The following is a 15,054-nucleotide window of genomic DNA, read 5'->3' as shown; positions in this document are numbered from 1 at the left end:
AGATTGGATGGGCCCCACCCTCCAGATAATCTGTCATCTTAATTTCATCATCAAAGCCCCATTTGCCAAGTAAGGTAACATATTCACATATCCCAGGAATTAGTACACAGACACCTTTGTGTGGAAGACCATTACTCAGCCTCCCAGGCAGGATGATGTCAGGGTTGTGTTGATTCATGATTCGACCCTTTCTTCCAGTCTTTTTTCCCTTCTTGTCACACAGGCCCAGCACTGACTCTCTTAATATTACTTCTTTTTTCCTTTAGCAGCTTTGCTGAGCTGTGTAGAGTGTATTCATGTTCATTTTCCATTTTGAAACAGTTCTATAATGTTCCACAGGGTCTTGATCCTCAGTGATGGTATATTTGTTTGATTCATTTCTTCATAGTAAGAGGAAAAAGTTGTTTGTGAAACCCCCTTATTTTATTGCTTACCATGGCCCTGGCTAACACAACCATCTTTTCATTTGTCTCTTTCCTTACAATTGTTACATGTAATGAGCCATAGTTTTATTTTTACCTCCAAGTGTTGATTTTTCAGTGACCCATCCTAACTGACTGCTTTTTGGCTCTACTGGGCTTTTCTTTGAATTTATTTCATGATTTGAAGGTAACATTTGGCCACCATTTTCACTTTTAAAATGGCAAAGTGCTTAAGTGATAATCCTGATTGGAGAATGCTTATACGACAGGCTGAGTCATCTTCACTAAGATATTAGGCATACTGCACAGATTCCCCATTAAACCGCACCATGGCTCATTAAACACCATTGGTGAGAAAATTGGGTCTTTGTTAAATGTTTATGTTCTTTGCTAATGTTAAATTTAGAATATCCCTGTTATAGGTACTTTGGGAAAAATTTCAAAGTACTAACTGAAGAGCAAGCAGTTTAGTCTGAAAGTTCCCAGATACAAGACCTAAAAAAATATTCCTCACCTGGATTTATGTTCAGGTTTCTCCCCTTTCAACCTTTATATGTCTTAATTTTCTTTTCTTGATATCAAATTTCATGACCTTCTGATTACCTTCTTCTACTCTCTGTGACTGCTAGAAGTTGTACTTTTTTTTTTCTTTTAGCAAAAGAGAAAGATTATTCTCTAGCACTGTTCAGCTGTGGTTGAAGTCAAGGAAAGGATGTGTGATTGTCAGTGTTTTTATAATCCACCCATCTGCAGATGAAACAATCTCTTCCCTCAAATCACTTACATTTCAAAAGAATACTTAAACAAATGCAAATACCAATGAGAGAAATGTAACTAGAAATATGCTAGTGGAGTTAATGTAAAAAAGAATGTCCCTCTTTCAAGAGTTGTTAGAACTTACCTCTATGTATGCCAAAATAATCAGTTGCTTATTGTATGGCAAGATATTATGGTCCTGGGAGTTTTTCTCAACAGGGATCCAAGATGAGAATTAAGCTCTACAGATAATAACTTGAAGGACTATTTTCTCCTTTCTCTTCAGATATGATGTTTAGCTAGTATCTTTCTTGATGGACAGGAAATGAGATAATTTGTTAGATACAACAAAAATGTTAGGACAAGGTTCTTAGATTTTTTGGTATTATAACTCTTTATAATTTGTCAAAATCAGGGAGAACCCCTAACAGTTTTATACATAAATATTTGTAATGATTAATTTAAAACAGCAATAATTTGTATATTAAAATAAATAACATTTTATAAAAAATAAATTCATTTTCCAAGAGAAATAAAAAATTATTGAGAAGAGTGGCATTTTTTTTTTACATTCTTGCAAAATTTTAATGTGTGATGCAATAGAAGACAGCCAGGTTCTTACATATACTTTTGCATCTAATCTGTTGCTCTAATACACATCTTGAGCTGCTGGAAAATTCCACTATATGGGAGTGAGGGAATAAGAATGAAAAGTGCAAGTAACATTTTCAGATCATTGTGAAAATGATTTTGACATCAAGTACCTTCCGGAGTAAGTCTCAGAAGCCCCCAGGGGTTCCTGGTCATATTTTGAAACCATTGTCTTGGGCATTAGAAATTGTTTCCCCCAAGAAACCCTGGGTGAGAAATTGCAGTAGTGTACTTTCATATAGTGTTCATCTCCACTATTGATTTGTACCAAAATGATAAATCACATTGAAGTTCAAAATAAAATCGCAATATTTTGTCATGATATTTTGTGTAACTTCTAATTTACAGTGATCTCAATGAATTAAAATCTAATGATCAGCTTTCTAGATCTCAAATCATTTCTTTGACCTAGTTCAGAAGGGTTAGGTTTTCTACTTGTATTTTTAGGATTATGATCAACAGAGGTTAGCTGGAGAGACCCATCCATTCACTGATTCTGCTCCCAGGTCTTCACTGAGAAGGTACTGGCTCAAAATAATTCCAGTATTCCAGCTTGTACTCAAATATCACAACATTTTTAGAAATCTGTCCTTAAAATTTCACTATGTACAATATTTCAGAAGGTGAGAAAAATTACAGGAAAATTTCCTCCTCCTTCCTCCCATCAGGAAAAGAAAATAAAATTTTCCCATAATCATCTTTGGAAATGGAAGAATGCTGCCTCATTTATGAGAATGCCATGCTCTTCACCTGTCAGGCCTAACACCAATTCAGCTGCAGAAGCCAGAGACACATTTGATTCTCCCTGTGTCACAGACAAGAGTCATTCATACTCATTTGCACAGAAAACCATGGGGTGGGCTCTCCAGGGGCAGACAGCATTTTGACAAGGCTGAATGATGACTTAAAATGACAGGGGTAGGAACTATTTTGTCTTCTTGTCCATCGACCAAGACAAATCTGTGGTAGGTTGCTGAGAGCTGCCACATTAAAATATCATTTGAAATTTAAATTCCTTGTAAAACACTAAGAAAATATGGATCAGAAAGCTGCTAACAGAGATTCTAGGGAAGTGGCTGTCACTAATTTACCCTAAAGATTTAAAGATTATTTAAAAAGCATCAAGAAAGTGGTCATTTGAAGACATGGTATTTTAAGAAAACATCATTTCACAGTCAACACGTTGAGCTACTGATAGGGGTCAGACAGTCATTGTCTGTTTTTTTTTTTTATCTCTGGGTATGTTTATTACCTTTGATGTGATAAAAGATTAGCTTTGATACTATAATAAGATTGTAGTAGGGTATGAGACTCTTGGTTAATGAAGAAATTAGTCAAATTATATTTTTTCAATGTTAGGGTTTTTCTCTTGCAGATTGAGAAATATCTTATATATGAGCTTAACAAATTTACTTGAACCTTGAATGCATTCCCCCTACAGATATTCTATGCACTCTCATCTTCTTGTAGCCTCTGACTCATCCATTGCCTTCTGGCTCTCACAGACCATCTTGTTGACTAAGGAAATATATTTCCCATCTGCCCCTCAGCTGTCCTCTGCCTTTTCCAGCTCTTGCTCCAACAATCTTCCTTTCTTACTTCTGTCTTCAACCTCTCTTCCTTCTGGGTTCCTCTATACAATCTATAAAATTAGATAGCTAGGCTCCCTTGGCTTTATTACCATAAGCTATGGCTTTTTCTCTGTATCCCTCATCACCAGCTTCTCAAAAGTGTGGTCCACACTGCCTCCCTCCCCCATAACCCTTGCTGTTTGGCTGCTGAAACTATTTTCTCAGAGATCTACAAAAATTCAGTGACATTTCTCAGTTACTCAGTTTTCACACTCTTCCACTACCTTAGAATAAAGTGTGTTGTGTGTGTCTTCATCTGTTTGAGCAAAGATGCTCAAATGCACTTATGTCCTTATTAACAATTTAAGAGGCAAAGCATATTTTTCTGTAGCTAAAATATCAGGAAGGAAGGAAGAATTCCAAGCCAAAAGCGAAGCAACCTTACATGAGAAGCCAGGTAGACCTAATGAATGATAAAGGCAAAATGACCAAATCCCTTAGCAAAATCAGAGATTTAAGAAATCTGTGTCTTTATCTTCTATCTTTTTCATCCATATGGCATCTATAGTGCTGCTCTCATGCTATCACAAGAAGGCCCATCTTGAAGAGGTATTGCTCTTCACCTTGGGCCAGCATTGACATGACAAATGTCACAAGGTGTGTGCAGAGCTGCACTGAGCATGTCCACCCTGTGTTTCTCTAGCTCCCTCCAGGAAGATGCCCTTGGACATTGAGTGTAAGATTGAGTCCTGCCAGTGAACTAATTAAGTGTGTTTTTTTTAAAATTCCAAGCTCAGTAGTGGAGTGGGTGGCTAGTTTCCTGACTCACCTATTTGACTCATTTGTGGTCTTGACAAAATACTCCCTGTTGTAGGCCACAGTGTATGGATTTATTTTGAAGCTGTTCTATTTCTTCACAGGGTAAATAGGAATACGCAAAGGAATAGATTTCTCTTTTGTGTGGGATATAGTTTATAAAATGGAGTTCAGTTCATTGTTCAAAAGGAATTGTGGGACTGTCAGAGAAGTTCTGAACCAAACTGGATATTTAATTAAAAGACTTTCAGCTGAAAATTAAAAATTCTCCTTGGAAAGATGCATCCATCCCTGTAAGAGTGGACTCCATAATTGGAAAGTAGAGAAAGGAACCATAGGCGTTGCATCCCTATTCATAGCCTAAGAAACTCCCTAGGATGGAAATGAGTGGAAAGTCATCTTCAGAGCTCAAAATTACAAAGAAATGGCAACAGAGATTAAAGTAAAAAATATAGCTGCCATGCTAGAATTTTCTGTTAAAGAATTACTTTTATTCCACGTGATCCTAGCAAAAGAAAAATGCTGATAACTAAAACCCTAATTGAAACCTTTTTGTTTTGATTAAGAACAGGGTCTTGATTTTATCCAAGAAGGAGAAAGAAATGACTTAACAGAAGTACTTGCTGCTCCCTTCTACCACCACCTACAAAGGCAAAGGGTTGGGGCAAATGTTAACAGCTACACATTAGCAGAATAGATCTCTGCCATTTTACCTAGTATGATTAATGAAATTGATTGTATGCCTGTTTAAAAAATTGGATCTAGCCAACTGTCATGCCAATTCATGATATTTCTTTGTTGTTTTATTTTTTCTTTTTGTATTCTTGTAGTAGCTTCTTTTTAAAATAAGCATTGAAGAAAAATAAACAAAGTATTTAAATTGAAAAATATAATTGTATGTATTTATGGTATACAAAATAATGTTTGGGGATATGCAAAATTTTGTGGAATAGCTAAATCAAGCTACTCAGAGTTAGTGTGTGTATTATCCCACATGCTTATCATTTTTTGTAGTGAGAACACTTAAAATCTACCCAATTAGCAATTTTTAAGTGTATATTGCATTGTTTTTAAATACAGTCACCCAATTTCTCAAAAGAGATGGAAATCCAGCCCCTCCTTTCTGTCTCTTAAGCATGAGACCCACCATCAGATGTCTCTCCTCTGCTCTGTCCTCACTGACATTACCTCTTATTCATCCTCTCATTAAAGGCTGACATATTGCAGCACTGAGCTACAGGATGATGACACACAGGGAAGATGAGATCCAATGAATAAGAACAAAACACTGGTCCCTAACTGGCAAGCACCAAGGGTGGTGGGTGTGCAGGACTTTACGGGCCTCATCCAAGCCTCTTTCTATCCTGGCACAGGTTACCTCTTACTTCAACCAATGGCAAACCTCCAGTCACATGGCCCTTCTGCCCCTGCCCCACTTCCTGAGCTTTATTTCCAAATCAAACTGTCATCCCCCTTATTAAACCCTTCCATCTTTCCCTATTGTGGCAGGCAGGGCAAGCTCCAGTCTTCTTGGTTGTACGTGTAAAACCTTAAAACTCAACTTGCCTTTCTTGCTTTTTTCCCAGTAGCATTCTTTTACAGCATAGTTACTATCCTCACAGTCCATGAACTAGGAAAGAACAGAAATGAAAATATCCTCTGCCTTAAAAATTTACCATCAGTATCATTTTCAACCACTCTCTTTCCCCCTTGGCAATCAATTCAATGGATCATTTTCCTAATGACTGCTGTTCACACTTTGCATAACTGTTTCAAATATCAAGACACTGAATGGTTTTGATGAACACAGATAATCAGTCTGTGATTATTTACCATCCTGATGTATTCACAGGGGCTCAGTGCAGGTACGTAGCATATAGTAACCATGCAGCAGGTCACAGGAAACAAGCCCTGCTCTTATGGACATTGATTCTATCCTTATAGATGAATGTGATCTCAGGAGTGAATGAGAGCCAGGTACCAAGCACCCCTTCCACCACTGCAACAGTATTCATTCATTTATTCATGAAGTCATTCATGAATCAAACAGTTATTGAGTGCCAGGCAATATCATGTATTGCAAAGATAGACTCTCTCTCCCAAGATCTCACAGTCCCTTTTATGATAAATTTGTGATTTGATCCAAATGCTAGGATCATACAGGAATGATCCAGGTCACTGCTAAAGAAGTCAAGGGGTTGAGAAGGGGTCAGTTGAGAGGCTCTTAAAAATGAATAAATGGGTCATTTGTAGCAAGAAGAATGTGTATTTATGCAATTGAGAGTGGTAGCAGATGGATGACAAAAATGCTGCCTTATTAGATGGAATCAAAATGCACAAGTAATCAAGAAATTATGCAGCATGTTTGCAAAATTATAGCAAATTCAGAGCGGCTTGAAGGAAGCAGCAAAGGGTGGGGAAGGGGTGAAGACACAGAAGTTGATGGAAGGTAAACAGGGTACAAATTGCATAGGACACATACGGAGCTCAAATTTTATCTGTAAGCACTGGGGATCCAAGAGAAATCTCTAAGCAAGAAGATGACATAATCAGACTTTTTTGAATAAAGATCTACTGTTGGTATAAAGGATGGATTTTAGAAGATCAGAATTTCCTGAATGCTTTTCAGGAAAGGAAAATTCCATGGCTATGTCCCAGCTAATGCTTCATTTTTGTGTGTCTTCCTAGTGACAGTGCTGGCCATTTTCCATGAGTTACACGTCGACCCCGACCTGTATACGCTCTTGTTTGGGGAGAGTGTGTTCAATGATGCAGTGGCCATAGTCCTCACATAGTAAGTACCACAACTTGGCCTTTCTTTAATCACATGAAATATGATGCCACTTGGAGATAATTCCTGGTGTCTTTAATGAAATCTTTTCTCTATGTCATAGTGATGGGCATTTTCTAGCTTTTAAGGAATTGTTATCACAGAAAATCTCCAATAATGGGCACAATTCATTAGGCACTTAATTTCTAATATTATTAATGGATTTCATATTTCTAGCTTATTACAAGTTATTACCCAGAGGGTAACAGATTTTTTTTTCTCAGTGCATATATTTGGCTGATTCACTTAGGGTTCATAAAATGCACATAAATGGGCTTCCTTCATTTCAAATCAATATCATTTAATTTTTTTTCCTCAGACAAGTCACTTTCCAGATAACAGACTAACAGAAGCCCTTGTGTTTATAGTGAGTTTGGCAGATGAGTTGGAACTTGAGGGTTAGAATACTTTTTATTTCTCAGTGTAAATGTAATGCTTTATAAGAATGCACACATCTTTAAATCATCATATGACAAATGAAACTAATGGAGCTTCAGCTAAGAGCTAATGTAATTTCCTTTTGTGCTGGGAGGATTTTCTCTTTGAGATGAGAACTAGTGCTCTTTCTTCACCTCTTCTTTAGACACTTATCATTTATATTTAATAAATGCCACTTTGGTAGCTTTCACTATGTCAAAGGTCTTTTTTTGGTTTTAGATTAAGACCAACATTTTGGGCAACTGTCAGATATCCCAGAAGAAAATAGCTGTCCAATAATCATATGTGACAACAGGATTGTATCTCTGGTGTTAATTACTTCAAATGCAGTTGACAATGTATAGTGAAGCAACAAAGGATTTTTAAAAGTCAGATCTTATAGATGGGAGTAAGAGATTAAGAAATGGCAACACTATTCTTTTTTTCTTTTTGCCCATTGACATTTCTTACATCTGCCACCCCAAAGTTGCCACTAAATTCAGCAACTTTCAAGGAAGTCTCCAAATACTCACATTTCACCTGGTCATAGAAATATAATAAATGCAAATTAAAAGCCTTGGGCAGATTCACAAATGCTAAAGACTACTTTTAAAGAACACCAACAATTAATTAGGACATCAGGAATCCCTGTCCAAGAAATATTAACATTCAAGGAACATATGGAGTAAATTTTTTTAAAAATCTGCTGAGTTCCTCATTTTTACTTCTTGAGCTGCCAAATTGTAAAAGGCCAAGCAAAGCAAAACCACTAAAGCACAAATGAGCTTGGGAAAGAACCATGCAGCTACAGCTGAGAGAAGGTTTAGCCTTTCTGCTTTCAGAACAACCGCTCTCAGTAGTTTACTATTAAAAATGCAAACTCTGAGGATGAATGTGATGCTGTCCAGCATAAGCTTGAGGGGCGTTTGAGATAAGTTTATTTCGTATCTCTTTAAGTCAATACAAGGTCACTACTGGCAATGCCTATCAAACAGCTCTACCCATGTTTTAATAGTGTCTCAATCATAAAATGTGTTTTGCAACATGACTTTCCAGGAAATAGACATTTGCCATTCTGGCTAAAATCCTCCCCAGTCTTGGTATTTCTTATCATGTGCAGAGTAATCCCAATGAATTCCAGTTAAAGTAAAAATAATTAAGCAAGAATGTTTGACTCCCACAAGTTCACACATTCTAGTCTAAAGGCTCTTTGGGTCTCATTTGGACTTTACCCGCTCCTTCCATGAGCTCTACTCTCTGTTTGGACTATCCGCCCACTAGCACTGTCTGATGCTTATCACTTCCTTCCACTTGCACAATTTTTCATGTGTATTGTTTTCTTTTTCTTTGCTTTCTTTCTTTCTTTTTTTTTTTTGAGACAGGGTCTCACTATGTAGTCCAGGCTGGTCTTGAACTCACAGCAATCCTCCTGCCTCAGCCTCCGGATTACAGGCATGCACCACCACACCCAGTGATGTGTGGTTTTCTTCACTTGCTTCCAAAGCTTAGTTTATAACATACACTGTGTTCTCTTTATATGTCTACTTATACATGCACATTCCTTCCCCTTGTTATGGTCTATCCCCACTTTTCCTCTTCTGACCAACAAGAAAATCATACTTAAATATCATTTAAATTTCCATTATTTTCAGACTAAATGCTCAAACATTTATCTATCTTCACACTAAATCATGCATAGCCCCCAATACAACTCTCTGGGTGGCAATTTCATGCCTTCCCACAAAATTTCCTCTTCCTGAACCCCCCAAAACCAAGGTTCTGGCTCTACCTAATTGAGTCTCACCTCTTCTCCTGGTCCCCCTGCAGGAACCACCAAACCTGCGCTGAAGCCCCTTCTTCACTTCTGCACCTACCTCTATCAATTTCGCATCCAGCTAACACTGGATCTACACATACATTTGCCTTTCCAGATACAAACTTTTTGAAAACAGAGTATATGTACATGAAGTGTGTATTAAAATAACAAATGAAAACTTTTTTATGTTTTCCCTTTCTTAGTTATACCTTTGTATGACTTTGAAGTTTAAGAATAATGGGCACAAGGGCATATCTCAGTGGTAGAGCACTTGCCTAGCATGCATGAGGTGTTGATCCCCAGCACAGAAAAAAATAAAGCTATACAAGTATTTTTGTGTCATGGAAAATAGAAGTTATGCATTTTGATGTGAAATTAATTATACAGTAGTCTCACTTTTATCCATAATGGATACATTCTGAGACTTTCCATAGATCCCTGAAACCATGGATAGTACCAAACCCTACATTATATTTTTCCCTATATATCCATACCCATGATAATGTTTAATTTATAAAGTAGGCACAGTGAAAGAGTAACAATAACTAATAACAGAACAATTATAAAATATATTGTAAAAAATATTAAAAAGTGAATTATTTCTAAAATTTATTTTTGGACTACCATTGACCATGAATTAATGAAACTTCAAAAAGAAAAACCATGGATAAATGGAGATTGCTATAATAAAAAACCCAAATCACTTACAATGATAGCCTTTGGCAGTCTCTAGACCTACTTTAGAATGGTCACACACTCACTCACCTTCCCATCTCCTGCCAGATAATCTTGTTTAAGAACTATCCTCTTCAGCTTTAGTATTTTTATATTCTTTACTGTGTTCTAGTATTTAGCCACATTTTAGATTAAAGGAATTTTCTCCTCTAGATTAAAAAGCAAATTATTAATTATAATATTGTCTCTTTGCCAGTAGCTTGTCTGAATTTCAGAGAAATACCTTACTATTAAATTTAATAAACATAACTCTTGTATGTTCATCATCATGATGGGTGCTGTATCATGTTCTTATGACTTAAAATGACCCAGTAATGTTTGTCCTAAAATAAAATTAATTTTATTTAACACAAACTTTCTGAAATTAGCTTGTCTCTGACCCATATTGCTATGTCAAATATATGAGTGTCATGCCCAAACCTGTATGTATACTAGCTCATGAATGAATTTCACATGACGGATTTGCACCTCTAAAAGTTCTTCAATCGGCTATGAAGGGAGACAGAGTTATAGCGAAGAGATCTGGAGGGGTGTATGTTTTTCAATCCTAATGAAGACATTAATTTCAGAGGCAGCATGGCAGAGTACAAAGAAGGCTAGATTAAAATTCAGAAGATCCAAGGGCTGGGAATGTAGCTCAGTGGTGCAGCATCTGCCTGGCAGAAAGTCTGGTGTCCAGATTCCCACCAATTAACTGTGTAATTATTACTGTAGACAAGAAGGCAGCTCAAACTGAGGTGAACAAAAAGAGAGTCCATGTTAGCTGACTTAAACGAGCAGCACAAGTGGAAATGCCTCAAAGACCCCAGCAACTTGAGCAGCAGTCACTCATTTCTTCATGATGCGTGCCCTCTTTTGTTCATGTGATGGCTGTCAGCATCTCCCAGGGATATCTCATAAAACAAGAATCTTAGTGCTACCATACTAAATCTTGGTGCACTTTATAGATTCTGAATCAGTTTCTAACATGCTAGGAACCAATCACTGTGGCCAGGGAAATCTGCATGTATTGGCTCAGGTCTAAGTCATACTCTTAATGACTCCAAGGGTGTGATTAACTTCTCTTGGAAGCTCATGAACTGAGGCTGGGGGATGGCAGAATTATTTCTCAGTTAATATAGCCAAGATAAAAAGAGAAGTTGATAATGGATATAAACACAACACAACAAAACCTAGGTGACCAGTGTAGTGATTTTTTATGACCATAAACTGTTTATGCTTGTTTCTTTATTTAAAATGTAAGAGCAATTACTAACTTTTAGTTGTTTTATATACACTACAAATTATTCTGAGCAATAAATAGAGCACATATAATTGGGAAGGCTCATATCTCTATAATGTATGTAGTCTATTTATAAGTATTTAATGTACTTGTATCATCATTTATATCAATATCTTTCATTCTACTTATACAGATCTCTCTGAGGTCATTACAATGATTAAAGATAGACCTGCTACTAGTGAAACATTCCTTCATAAATGTGGCATTTTATGATTCAAAGAGTATAGAGAATAACCATTTTACAAGTGATTTCCCCCACTGGAAATGAATCACTAGTTAAAACATACTAACTAAAGTTAATAAATTCAGAAATAGGTTGAAGTGTATTACTTATACAGTAGGTTGAAGTGTATTACTTATAGAGGTTGAAGTGTGTCACTTATACAGTACTTGTAACCAAAACTGATGTTGTTCCAGTTAAGTAAAGGCAGGAAACGAGAAAGGAAAGGATAAGCTAGCTAAAATTCCACATGTCTCATAGTAAGATATCAGTGCTGTATAGAGTTGCTAAATTTAAAAAATGGAAGTGTATATTATTAAGAGTTGTAGGACAACCATCAGAAGAAAAAAATCAATAGTTAAAAACTGATACTTTTGCTATGTAAGGCTATGGTTCAAATAAAAGGGATAAGATCATTTAACTCTGTTTTTTATGTGACTCTATACTGTCTGCATCCTTTTGATGTATTTACATTATATTTATTTAATATTTTTCTTCAGATGATCAAGATATCAAAAACAGAAAATATAAAAGAAAAGCCAATTTACTTAATTGAGTCAAGCCGTTCTAGTGGGCAAAAAAAATCACTGCAGAAAATTAAGGGACAAATGATAAACACAGGAAAGCATTTTCAACACACAGATTGATAGGTTGTCTTTATAATATACATAAAGAATTGTTAATCTCCTCAATATATCAAATTCCCCAAGCTTGGGTAAGTTACTTAACTTCTCTGTGCTGCAGCTGCCTCATTTGTAAAATAAAGTTGGTAACAGCACTTACCTCATTGAATAGGATTAAACATAAAATAGACCATGTCCCAGTTTGTAACTTAATACATTGTTAAATATTAATGATTTCTGTTATTCCTATCATCAAAGACCACTAATAAAAGAAAAACATAATAGAAAAATGAGCAAAGGATGTAAGTACACAAGGAACAAAAGAAGAAACATAAATAGCCAATAACTGTACTAAATAAGATTAACTTCACTAATAATGAAACGTAAAAATCAAGTGAACTCATGTCATTTTTTATCTAGAAAATCTTCAAAATTTTAGAACTCTTAAAAATATAATCATACTTGTAGTAAGTGAGAGTATGGGAATTGAGAACCTTCCTATGTTAAGCGGTGAAAGAAAAGTGCTAAAACTTTTATAAAGTGAATTTAGCAGTATTTACTGAGTCCTTAGACTTTGAGAATCATTTGATCCAGCAATTTCATTTTTTAAAATTTGATTTAGGAACTAATTAAAAGCATGTGCAACAATTTTGCTATGAAAATGAGTGCAATGATTAGAGGAAGAAGTTGTGCACGATAGTTCTGGTCAGTTGAACAACTTATAATATATAGATGTCATGAAATTTTATGCCATCATTTAAAAATGATATGGAATAAAATGTATTGATGTAAAAAGATATCCACAATACATTTACAGCAAATAAGAAAATTTAATGTTATTTATATTTAAGAAATGGTAATATTTATGTTTAATAAATCTAAATAGGAAATTTTTATATATAATAAGACCTAGTTTAATTTAAAATCACAGCCAAATATATGTAGGTATATATATATAATTAAAATAATTATATTTCCAATTAACATATAATAGTTTATGTATATTACATAGATTTATTGTAAATAATTATACATTTTATCTTATCCATATGTTATAGATAGAATTATAAAATATAATAATTTTGTGTTATGTATATGCAAATTATATACATAACAAAATGTACACTCCTTATGTCAAGTAGAATTTATATGTATATACGTTCAAAGTATTATGTAGAAACACAGGTGATTTATTTTTGGGGCTTATATGACATTTTTTTTGGAAATAGAATAAACTATTTATGATCAACTCCAGCCCAAAGAATCCTCATTAACATAGTTAAGAACTGGCAATTTTAAAATGAAGAGTCCACAGAAATAAAGTCTGAATTTTTTTCTACCCATGAAAGAACAAAAAGAGGATGTTGGGTTTTTTGGCCATTTATCTGCAAAACAGAAATATTGCCATTATTTTACTGAAACATCTACTTGTAAAATAATTTCACAGTGTGCAAATATCTCTAGATTTTCTTAGATATAAAATAAGTACCTCATTAAATAGCTGGCTCTTGGATGACAATAAATACATACTAGGTGCCTTTATTCTCTGCAAAGCAAACGCTTATAAGGAAGCTCAAGGTAGTTCATTAAAAAAGAGGGAGAAATGGAGCATCAATTCTCTCTCTTTAAATGAGAGTGTTATACTGCTTAGAAGTCCTTACTATAAAATGTCATTTAATGTGTTATGCCAGTGAATGCTTGGCACTTAGAGTGAGTGATATTTGAAAGATCACATTTCTTATACCTCATACATCTTAAGGGAACTTTAACATGAAAGTTAATGGGATGGCTGTGAGACTCAAACAACCATAGCACTATGAAGAACCATGAGGCATTATCCAGCTGTTCAACAGAACGGTACAGGCCAGACCCTGTGGAGTGTTGGCAATACAGTTTGGAGGGGCAGTTATCCATCCTGCCCTCAATACCTCCTCTCTGAGATAGGTGAACAACAGCTCTAACAGGATTTAATAAGCGTAACAAAACCCGGTTCTAAAAACTATTTAAAAAAAATAGCTGTGTAGGACTTGATATAAAAATGTCTCTATGGATATTCCGTTTTCCCTCTTAATATCATCTCTAAGATGATTGCAAGCTCCTTGAAGGTTAGTTACACTTTTCTCCATTCCCACAGTGCACAGCTAATTATTTGGTAGGTTATCCAATAGTTACTGAATTGAGTCAATTAATCTATCTCTTCAAATACAGATGGAAACATTTTACTAATGCTTTCAGTAAAACCTATTCCAGAGAATGGATATTTACTGTTTTTTATTCTGCTTTGTCCAACTCTTATTAATTCACTTCTGCTCCCATTTGACCTCTCATTTTAAACACCAAGGTTGTAAAGTGTCCTCCTTGATGAGAATAAACTGAAACTGTTATCAAAACCAGAAAGGATATTTCTCATGAATCTACTCAACTTAAAAACAAGCTTCTTATATCTTGACACATCTTTCTAAAAGTAATTCACTTTGATACTTGCATGGAAACTGATAATCACCGTGAAAATCATTTGTTTTGATTACTATCTTGGTACTGGTGAGATACATAATTAAAAGAAAAATAAATGATAGTCCTTTTTGCTTAAGAACTTCTTGTCCAGGAAGTCAATTCAATGTTGACTTCATTACTCAGACACTAGGTGGTGTCACATGGCAGAAATGGAAGGCTACTCTGGGATCTTTGCAAAGAGGCTAGGCATTGTTGGCCATGGTCATGTGCGCCTGTAATTTCAGCACTTAGGAGGATGAGTTCAAGGGCAGCTTGTATTACCTTGCAAGACTCTCCCTCCAAACAACAAAAACAAACAGACAAATAAAAAAGAGGCTGGGCACTGGGGCTCAGTTGGCATGCAGCTGTCAGTCAGACATTGAGTATGGGCTGCCTGTACCCCACATGCTGCTTCTGTCTTG

General features: G+C 35.5%; 1 protein-coding gene across 3 annotated transcripts in view; it reads left to right on the top strand.

Annotated features, from left to right (window-relative positions):
• The window catches only part of Slc9a9 (solute carrier family 9 member A9), a 611,274-nt gene that overhangs the window by 187,688 nt on the left and 408,532 nt on the right, over positions 1 to 15,054 (top strand). For all 3 annotated transcript variants that reach the window (XR_015440847.1, XR_015440848.1, XM_004834393.3), the window contains exon 6: positions 6,905 to 7,010. Coding sequence is in view for 1 of the 3 variants with exons in the window: in XM_004834393.3 (XP_004834450.1) it covers positions 6,905 to 7,010 (106 nt within the window). In the remaining 2 variants the exon portion in view is untranslated. The remainder of the gene's footprint in view (positions 1 to 6,904; positions 7,011 to 15,054) is intronic.

The sequence above is a fragment of the Heterocephalus glaber genome, unplaced genomic scaffold (genome assembly GCF_053883595.1).
Source record: "Heterocephalus glaber isolate CG9 unplaced genomic scaffold, H.glaber_assembly_v1.0 deba00001504, whole genome shotgun sequence".
Classification (NCBI taxonomy): domain Eukaryota; kingdom Metazoa; phylum Chordata; class Mammalia; order Rodentia; family Bathyergidae; genus Heterocephalus; species Heterocephalus glaber.
Note: the sequence above shows the minus strand (reverse complement) of the source record. Positions and strands in the feature narration are given on the sequence as shown.